This window comes from Pseudoliparis swirei, chromosome 2 (genome assembly GCF_029220125.1).
Source record: "Pseudoliparis swirei isolate HS2019 ecotype Mariana Trench chromosome 2, NWPU_hadal_v1, whole genome shotgun sequence".
In the NCBI taxonomy this organism is placed as follows: Eukaryota; Metazoa; Chordata; class Actinopteri; order Perciformes; family Liparidae; genus Pseudoliparis; species Pseudoliparis swirei.
The window spans coordinates 16,288,607-16,299,515 of record NC_079389.1 but is presented as its reverse complement, the minus strand read 5'-3'; the positions used below and the strand labels follow the sequence as shown (position 1 = coordinate 16,299,515).

Below are 10,909 nucleotides of genomic sequence, written 5' to 3'. Positions count from 1 at the left end.
ATGAACACTCAGCAGATGGAGCAGATGGGCCAGTTCAAGATCACAGTCTGGGAGGAGGAGAACTTCCAGGGAAAGCGCTGTGAGTTCATGCTGGAGTGCCAAAACATCATGGAGAGGGGCTTCAACAAGATCCGCTCCATCAAGGTGGAGAATGGACCGTAAGTCCACGCTGTTGGTGTTTACTTCTGTTCTCTCCATCTATCTCTGTTTTGTGCTGACATCATCAAAATCACTTCTCTTTAACCTCTTGACCTTTTCATTTCATCCTCTGTGTGGATCATAATCAGCATTGAGATCTTTTAATTTCTTTATTACAATTTTGAACCTAATTAAGTTCTAACGTCTTCATGAAAAGGTTTGATTTGAGTCAAGGATTTGTTAGGATCTGGTTAAAATTGTATCTTTACTGAATACATAGTATTAGTCATAATGAGAGTGAGTTTAATTTCCACGGTATGTTGGTCTGTCATCTTTATCAAACATACAATGCTGCTTAAAAATCCGGATTTCTCCAACCATAATAATCACTAACAGAATCCCTTTATTTGCTTCTCTTGGAATTCTAATTTGATCTGCTTGAAAAAGTCTGATTGAAGCCAAACGACCCAACAAAAACTGACTTTACTCAGAATACCAAAAAACATTACAGCTTACGATGTTATTGCATCGCTACTTGGCATGTATCCCTTGCATATGTGTGTGTGTGTGTGTGTGCATGCATCCAAGTGTATCCGTGTTGTGATATGAGTTGGATGTGTGCAGCTGCCGGCTCTTAGCCCGGGTGGCTGACTGACTGGCGATCAGATAAAGAGCCCTGGGTGCAGCCGCAGCAGCAGCAGCAGCTCCGTGTTTGCTTTGTGCTCCCTTTGACAAAAGAAGCCGCATGTCGCTTTCACTCGGGGCCATTCGCTGGGCGTTGGACTCTGTTGTTTCACGAAAAAGGACAGCTCCAGTGTTGTCGCCCTGAAACTACGTTACACTTAGTGGTTCAACATTGTTTTTATTTTAGAGTTTAGACGTCAATGATTGATTCATTTCTAGATATTTTACATATTGTATGCTCATTTAATCTCAACATTTCAATCCACCCCCCTTCTCATCGTTCCACTCCAGTTGGGTGGGTTTTGAGTACCCAGAATTCCAGGGCCAGCAGTTTGTCCTGGAGAAGGGAGACTACCCTCGCTACGAGGCCTGGAGCGGAAACAGCAGCTACAGAACCGAGCACATGCTTTCCTTCAGACCCATCAAGTCCGCTGTAAGTTACCACGTCCTGCCACTCATCCCGGTCTTGGTCTTGTTACTGGTTGGACTGGCTGACCGCCTTTCTCCTTCTCTCTTTCTCTGCAGAACCACAGTGACAGCAAGGTGACCATGTACGAGTGTGAGGACTTCCAGGGCCGTAAGTTTGAGATGTGCGATGACTACCCCTCCCTCCAGGCCATGGGCTGGTGCAGCAAGGAGGTTCCCTCCATCAAAGTCAACTCGGGAGCGTAAGTTAGACATCTTCCTCGGTTTACTGGCATCCCTCCCTCCACCCCCCTCCCCACCCTGCAGAATCCAATCACTCCACATAACTTTGGTCAAAACACATGATAGAAAATTATTTTTAGCATTTGTCAACAAAAAGTTTGTTGCAATGTTTGTGTAAATTGAACATTGTATTCTGGGATCTGACCTTGACTCACCGCCTCCCTCTCTCTCTCTCTCTCTCTTTCTCTCCCTCCCTTTACCTCTCTCTGTGTGCAGCTGGGTGGCCTACCAGTTCCCTGGTTACCGTGGCTACCAGTACATCCTGGAGAGAGACAGACACCAGGGCGAGTACAGAAACTACAACGAGTACAGCACCCAGGCTCACACCAACCAGGTGCAGTCCATTCGTAGGATCCAGCACTAAGCCTTCTTTCTGCCTGCCGGACCAAACCAAGAAAAGAAAAAAAACTCCCGCATAACCCCGTTCCTCAACTTGAACCCCTGACAGACCGCTTTCACAGAACAGACTCTTTCCACCACTCTGTGGCTCTGCATGTATGGATATCTAGGTACTAGTTATTCTACCACATGCTGCTCTTGAAATAGGAAATAAAAGCTTTTCTTCAACACCAGATGCTGTTTGTCGGTATTCCTCTTTCTTTTGACATTATTTTTGCAATCACCATTCATTAAATAGATCAAAATCACAATCTGATTGGCTACATTTAGCTGTCCATCATTTTGAATCTTGACATAGTTGCACAGGTGCACCCACAATGCAGCATCAGAGCCCCTTATTCTCTGTTGGCTTCAAAGAGCAGGCTGTTATTGGAGATAGCTTTTGCTTTGTTTCTAATTAAAGGGCATATTTGTAGCCTTTTATCTTTGATTCAAATCTCTATAGGCTTTAAGATGTGTCACATTGACTGTATTCTTATTTCCAATAAACAAGAGCACCAGATCACATCTGTTTCTATTATTTGTTCTGTTACAATCCCAATTTAACAGTAAAAGGAGGAACTGTAAGAAAAAGGAACAGATAATCTGGTTGTCCGACTCGCCTGGTCAAGCACTCAACAAACACATTTAATTAAAACATTCAATGTGAATCATCTTTTGAAAATATAATTAATTCAGATTCAGGTTCTCTTGATCTTGCCTACTTAATTTTAAACAGCAAAAGTATACTGACACTAATATTAGCGCAACTATTTCTATGGGCTGATGAAGCAATTCATTGGATGCCAGCAGAGGTCCTCTGAGAGACACATGTCGTGCATTTAAAGCCTTTAGTCATTGATTAAAAGTATTTCTCCAATCCTGAACCCTGTTTGAATATTTATCAGATTAATCAGATGACTGTTTCCCAGCTTGGACAAACTGTAATGACATGTTACGTGTAATTAAGACACTTATGTTCACAAAAACAGTTTGAAAGTTGTGCAACATAAAGCAACAACTTGAATCGTCCATAGGACCCATTGCCTTTTACTCCCAGTCCTTATACAGTGATGCTCCATTGCTGCATACTGTTGTTCACGGACTATGAAAAACCTTCATGTGCAAAACATCAACCTTCCATAAGTGACTAAACATTTATGTTTTGTGAAGAAGTGTGAAGAAGAACCTTTCTGATAATCAAATGTTGTTGTTTTTCAGAGATTATCTATTGATCGTCAAATATATCATTTAAAAACTGTTAAGTTTTGCTGAAAAATTCACAAAATTTGAATGTGAATTATTATGACAGATTTAAAATACACTACTTTCGCATTGTAAATTGATTAGTTTAATCCTTAATGATTCCCTTATTACATCTTTACATATCCCGAAGCTGTTGTTACCTTCGCATTGAAAATGCGGAAGGTTATGTTTTGATCGCCGTGTATTTATTTATTTGTCTGTTACCTTCGCATTGAAAATGCGGAAGGTTATGTTTTGATCGCCGTGTATTTATTTATTTATTTATTTGTTTGTTACCTTCGCATTGAAAATGCGGAAGGTTATGTTTTGATCGCCGTGTATTTATTTATTTATTTGTTACCTTCGCATTGAAAATGCGGAAGGTTATGTTTTGATGGCCGTGTATTTATTTATTTATTTATTTGTATGCGTGTTATTCGCAGAACTCAAAAAGTATTGAACCGAATCGCATGGAATTTGGTGGGATGATTGGTTATTATCCGGAGACCAGTTGATTAGATTTTGGAATCAATCGGGTCAAAGGTCAAGGTCAAAGGTCATGAACAGGTCAAATCTTCTTGAATGGCATGAAAGTTGGTGGGATGATTGGTTATTATCCGGGGACCAGTTCATTAGATTTTGGGATCAATCGGGTCAAAGGTCAAGGTCAAGGTCATGGAAAGGTCACAATCTTTTTTGTACCAGAGCACGATACATTTGTGTCCAATTGGCATGCAACTAATGCCAACATGTTCATAATTCAATGCCCAATCTTGTGATATGCGAAGGTATGCGCTCTACCGAGTGCCCATTCTAGTTATATATGTGGCATGTGGGAGGATTTTTACGCTGCACCTACTGAAACCCTGAGGCCCTCCGTAGTCTACGCAGCTACAGACCAAGAGCATGACGGTCATAGAAGTCTTCCTCAAAAGTAGAAAACAAACAAAAACCTGGATCACATATTCAAATGATGTATCTCCCAACCCAGCATCCTTTTCACACAACTCACTTTTAAAAGCTATCTTAGCATTTGTTTGCCTATTGTAATGCAACGGCGTCATGTTTATCTAACAGTCACATCACGGCACAGGGATCCTGGAGCGTGTTTACCTCCACACACACTCCTCCTGTCGGTCCAGGACGTGGGATTCCGTGTCACACGCCCACTCACATGCACCGGCACATCGTCCCACACCCATAAAAACAGGATCTTTTAATAAATGTGTAACCATGCACACACACCTTTCTCAAACATGCATTCCTCTGCAGACTGATTAAAGCAGCTCTCACAGGGGCTCGTGGAGGAGTGACACTTGCGCAGCGCAGTGAGCTGCCCACTCTTTGGCCGCACAGCTCGGACCTCCCAGGTAAGTTTGAGGCTTTTCCATAGGAAGTTTGGATCGATGACAGCTATACTTTTACCCGGGAGTTGTGATTTATTGCTTTGCAAGAAATGAACTGTGGTTGTTTTTGAAATGGTAAGAATCTGTCAGAGGAAACGATGCCATTTAGTGGGAATGTAGACATCAATCTGGTCACAGAATGACGACACGCAAATCACCTGGATGACACACTGGAAGTATTTATGTTTGTTCACGGGATTTATGGAGGATTAAGATACTTTAGGTTATAACATGCATCAGAGTTTAGACTAGTTGCCATCAGATGCTGACTTAATTTAAATTGTGTGCATAGATTCTGAATCATAGGCTCCAAGTAGCAACACATTAATGTGATGTGAACAAAGAAACAGAAGAAAGAAATGCCTTTCTGTGTTATTTGTGTTCTTCTCTCTATCAGTGCTTGCCTGTTGCACTGTTTGCCTCCAACTGCATCATACAGTCCAGTTTTCGAGGCTTGTTTTAAGTTGCCTGCGACTCATATTGGACACAGGCAGCTAAAGCAAGTCTGGGACGCCATGACACACCCAGTCAGCCCGGGCCAGAGGAGCTGCTGCCATGTGAGGAATGGACGAGTCTCTTTTCGTCCAGGAGGAAGGGCCATGGGGGAACATTTTCCAATTAATTCTCCATTGATGGGTAGCATGATATTTCCTCCTCTTTGTCTGAGAGGAAATCATCAGTTACAATTGGCAAACTAATGGGTCAATCAAAGGCCTTATAGTATGATGCAATCTGCGTCTACAAAGCCTGAGTGTGTGACCAGGAACTTCTTTTGTACAAAAGTGCAAGCTATGAATAAACATAATAACCATGTCGTACAATACCTCACAGCCTGCAGTATACACAGGACCGGTTTGCTTATGGCGTCACTGAGCTCAGTCAGTTTTCTTTTGGGTACATGAAGTGTAATTTTATTTCAATGCATCATGTGTAGCTTAAATAAATACAACAAATTGTTTGAGAGTTCTTCCGGTCAAAATATGTTGTACTTACACGATCCCATACATCTCTTTTGAAACTTAAAACAAAGCTATGAAGATCCATGTAATCTGGCTGAAATATTAGTAATTGTGTTTTGGATTGCTGCAGTAGATCAGCCTAACCCTAACCCTGTTGACAAGACACACCAGACGCCAAAGCACACAACACCCAAGCAGAGATGCACTTCAATGTCGGGGTGTTAACCTAATTCTCTTTTTAAATGTTTTGAAACTCTCTTGCTTTTTGTTGTTGTTGCCTTGTTCAGTCTCTGTCATAAGGAATAGACAAGTCTCTGGGTTTGTTGTCGAACTCATAAATAACATCTATAATTGTGGTTTTTAAACACCTCACAGTGCTTCAGAGCAAAGACGTATGCAGATACAGTCCTGGATTGATCACATTGAACACAACGAAGCCCTTCGAGGCACATTTGTAATTTTTTGATATCGCGATATACAAAATAAACAGAATTGAATTGAACTTGAGATTGTAACAAATATGATATATGTATATATATATATATATATATATGTGTATATATAAATATAAATATATACAAATATATATATATATATGTGTGTATATATATATATATATACATATGTATACATATATATATACATATGTATACATATGTATACATATATATATATACATATGTATATATATATATATATATATATATATATATATATATATATATACTGCCTCTGAAACACACCATCATTAGAACATAAGTGATGATAACGTCATGGGCATCATAGCATGGTTTTAAAGTTACAACCCTCAGATTGAGGCTATATAACCTTAAACCCACAAACAGAAGGTCAGGGGGATGACATGTCCTGGCTTTCTCGTGTGCACTGAAGCGACCCATTCAAGGTAAATATTCTTTTCCCAACATGAAATAGGTCTTTGTTGTTTGCCGAGAGGTAAAGAAGCGGAAAAGTGAGGAGGATCTGAACTGGTTTCCATGTCAAACACTTCAATTCACCATAGAAACTCAGATCTTAACGCGGAAACTTTATTAAACTGTGATGGTGGATTGATAAGGGCCCAATTTCTATCAGCCTCTTTTTATTGTGGGCACCAGGCGGGCTGACAGAGGTAAATTGCTCTTTTAATTAAAGCAATGCACCAGGGGAAATTGCTGTCTGAATATTGTCTCAGAGATGGGGGCCAGTGACAGTTGCCTGGAAACTTCAATCTGTCCACCCCGCATTTATTCCAGATCACAGTTATGAGATAAAGTTTAATAAAAATCTTTTCCTGCGCCACCAACGAAATGAAATCCAACCCATTCTGAACAAGCGAACACAATGAGACAGGACTGCGGAGGAAACCTCATGTTCAACATGTATCTCTCAGGTTCGTCATTTTGTCCAGTATAAAGAATTATAGAAATAGGCGCTTATGATTCTTTACATTCTGCCGGGTGTCCGCGTGCCGAGGCGACGAGGCTCCGTCTCGGGGGAAGAGCATTGTTCAGCTTTTTCAATCGGAAAAGCCCGTCTGCTCTTTTGTCGGAAATCGGAAATCCTTTTTCCTGGACGCGTTTCCTGCGTTTCTCGGAGAGGAGACTGCACCCGCGACGTGATTCTCGCATTAGACTGCGACTGGTGGAGGATACAATTAGGATTTAGGAATCACTGTTTTACCATTTGTAGAGATGCTGCCATTTTAAACATTTATAATCAATTTGAATCGTAAAGGCACGGGTCTGGTTAATTGTACAGCATCGTTGTAGTTGTTTTTTTTAAACAATTTGATATAAGTGGTTATATCATTAAATACGTTCTCACTGAAAACAGCGGGGAATTTATCTGTCTTTTAAGTTTATTCGATTTAATTAATATTTTTTACTTGTTTCCTTGTTCCTATTTGGGCGTGTTTGTTAAAGTATACTCAATTACTTTAAAAAAAATTGAAACAGTGAAGTTGTTGTCTTGACCCAGCAAAGACAGATTAGAGTATTTTTAAATGGTTTCCTAAATACATTATAGACGATTACAATTAAAATTATATTTAGATATAGGTATGAATTAGATAACAACCCTTGCCAGGATGGACAGCTGGTGATGCTGAAAATGTGTCTGTTTTAATTTCAGATCCAACGGAAAATCTGTTGAAGGAAAGCAAAGGAACATCTTGGGGTCCACTTAACACCGGAGTACAGAAAGGTAAGCGAATCAAAGGGCAGTCATATTTGTATTATGACCATGGCACAGCTATTTAATATTAATTGTATGTTTCATGATATAAAATATATCTTTCTATAGGCTATTCTCAAACAATATCTGAAATTATTTATGAATAAATAACCATTGAAGAGAAACCTCTAAGGCTAACTCTTGACACCACTGGAAAAATAATAAAATACAATTCGAAGTAGGAATCAATTAAGCTTACCTCAGTAATACTACTACGGCCGACATATTATAGCATGATTAAATTGTGTTAACCGTTAAGGGGTCATTTAATTGAACTTGCTGTTTCTTTGGGGGGTCTAATTGATTTTTGAATGCTCTGTTTGCAGCTGTTTGTTGGTCACAGATCATGATTTGTTTTCAATTACTGACGCCATTCGTCATAACCCATAACGGGCTTAGCAGTTATAGCTCCCCAAAATGATTTCATCTCAAAATATGTCTCATCCATACTTAAATTCAAAACTGATAGGTCAAAAAAGAAATACATGAAATTACGAACATTAATACGAGATAATATTATAATATACAATTTCTCCAGAATCCGTCTGCCGTTCGTCCACAGCATATCGGCATGGATTTAATCATATTGGAAATAGATATGAACGGCTATTAACACCCCTCAATGCAATGTGGTAAAATAAAACTGTTTCTTGGGTTAAATAAAAAAAAAACAATAATTACTATGAAACATATCTGATCATTTAAATGACATATCATATTATTATTTTTTATTATGAATGTGAATTAGTGGAGTACCATGTTGGTTAAAAACAATCTAATATCAAGCATTTAAATAAAGTCTATCGAAGGGAAAACAAATTGTATTTTACAAATGGTGGAAAACTGGATGTTAAATGACAAAGTGGACAGTTTATTTCAAAAGAGCATGAACGTCTCTATAAATAATAACTCATATTAGACTTCAATTTGCAATTGATCCGTACTGCTTGGTTTCTCAAAATTGCTGTCAATGGCCTATAATAATAATAATAATAATAATTATTATTATTATTTGTATTATTAGTTAAAAGTCACAAAATAAATCTTCCATCTCCCCCCAAACCATACATGTGGGGCTGTATGCGGTCTCCCATGTGTTTAGTTATGTGTTCTGATTGATCGATAAACACGTCTCCTCTCTGGTCCTCGTCTCCCAGGTAGCGGGCAGATTCAACTGTGGCAGTTCCTGCTGGAGCTCCTCTCTGACAGCGCCAACATGTCGTGCATCGGCTGGGAGGGAACCAACGGCGAGTTCAAGCTCATCGACCCGGATGAGGTGGCTCGGCGCTGGGGGGAGCGCAAGAGCAAACCCAACATGAACTACGACAAGCTGAGCCGGGCGCTGCGCTATTATTACGACAAAAACATCATGACCAAAGTCCACGGCAAGCGATATGCCTACAAGTTTGATTTCCACGGCTTGGCGCAGGTGTGCCAGCCGTCCACCACAGAGCAGGCCATCTACAAGTTTCAGGGTAACTTCTCCCCGATTCCCTTCACCGGGATTTCCAAACTGAACCTCATGTCTCCCGGGGTGGGGCCACCGGGTTTCTCCTACTGGCACGGCTCCCCTCCGGCCGCCCTGTATCACACCCACAGCCTCCAGCCGCCAGGGCCCTTTGGCACCGTGTCTCCGTCCCACATCAGCTGTGTCAACAACATCAGCAGCCTCACTAACATCAATAACCATTACAACTGACTCTTCATCCATCATTTAGCCAAACACTGAAGCACACCGTAACACAGCAACGAACGAAGAGAGGTGACAAAGGCAAATATCGGATTCATTTGGTTAAAAATTATAATCTTTTATAGAAGCATGACGATAGTTTCAGTATACATTTAAAACATGTAATTGCGGAGCTGTGACTGCTGCGGAGACAGCGTTTGCATGTAAGCAAGACGTCGAAAGACTTGTACATAACCAAACCCAATATAATTTAGCCCTTTATAATCTTTAAACCAATAAATTTTTCACGAATGAATTATTGAATCCATCAAGGGACGCACATTACGCAGTGGTTTCAACCTTTACGCGCGGTATTGTAATACATATGACGTAGAAAATACGAAATTCAGAAAAGTGACGAACAATGTAGATAATTATTAAACAAAAATATTAAATACAGAATCTGTTTTTATACATATCAGTTATCATGCTTTTTTGTTTCTTTGCCGACTCTCATCCACCTTCCTTGAGTGCATTCAGGTGTATTTGCTGCAACTTGGGAGCAAATCACCTGCTATTTTCTGGACTATTGGCGCCATCTCGTGGTTGTAGAATGGCCTAATGCCAGTTGGACGATGTGATTATTTTTCCTTTGCTAAATATCACCACTTGAAAACACCCACTCACCTGAAATATAGTTTCCCTGTAATCACAGTTTGCTTAGAAATCATATAAGAAAATGAAACTTGCAATACAATTAAAACCAGTACAGAGGCACCCGGTTGTCAATTGTGTGAAATAGACTCTTGAGAGATATAGTCAAACAGAAACTGTGAATTTATTAACTATACTCTGTAAATAGTGTATGCTGTTAAAGCGCAATGCTCAGGCTCAAGCTGCTTTTTAGTGATGTTGGATTGAATTAAACTGCATTCATTCACACAGCTTCTTACTGCAGACAAAACAACTGCACTAATACACATCTAATGAAGTAAATAAAAACCGAATGTTTTAAATAAATAAGTATCTTTGTCAGTATGTGTTTTAATCATATGTGGAATGCATTTATTTCAGTCTAAACACAGTGTGTGCCACAGCACCATCCATGCTCGACATGTGCTGCGTGTTCTTTCACAAAATGTGGATTTTAAAATGTTTGTCTTAATACTCATTTGAAACTAATAAATATAATGATGAAGATTATGATGAAAAGTTGTCATATGATAAGATTATAATTGGTAGAAAGTGAAGCAAGCGGTTGATTTGCCAGCATGAGTCAGCCCCAATTATTTGCCTATATACAATAACGCTGCTGCTGTATAGAAAACTAAATATATAGTAAACCTGTAGTCTGTAGTTTTCCTGATAAATCTGTTTCACGCATTCAGAAAAAATGGCATAAGGATCCAATTATCCATATGTAATACCTCAAAACTCAACAGTCTGCCAAAACACAGATGCCAGGTGTGGCCTGATTTTGATTAGACTTC

At 39.6% G+C, this 10,909-nt stretch overlaps 2 protein-coding genes across 2 annotated transcripts; both read left to right on the top strand.

Moving 5' to 3' along the window:
- On the top strand, positions 1-2,102 carry cryba2b (crystallin, beta A2b). The gene is made up of 4 exons (XM_056432389.1): positions 1-158; positions 1,114-1,255; positions 1,348-1,490; positions 1,747-2,102. Exons 1-4 carry the CDS (start codon positions 1-3, stop codon positions 1,892-1,894), a joined length of 591 nt encoding a protein of 196 aa, XP_056288364.1. The 3' UTR covers positions 1,895-2,102.
- A 2,402-nt stretch (positions 2,103-4,504) lies between these two features.
- On the top strand, positions 4,505-10,620 carry fev (FEV transcription factor, ETS family member). The gene is made up of 3 exons (XM_056438290.1): positions 4,505-4,523; positions 7,649-7,720; positions 8,908-10,620. Exon 3 carries the CDS (start codon positions 8,967-8,969, stop codon positions 9,447-9,449), a length of 483 nt encoding a protein of 160 aa, XP_056294265.1. The 5' UTR covers positions 4,505-4,523; positions 7,649-7,720; positions 8,908-8,966; the 3' UTR covers positions 9,450-10,620.
- Positions 10,621-10,909: the final 289 nt, after the last annotated feature.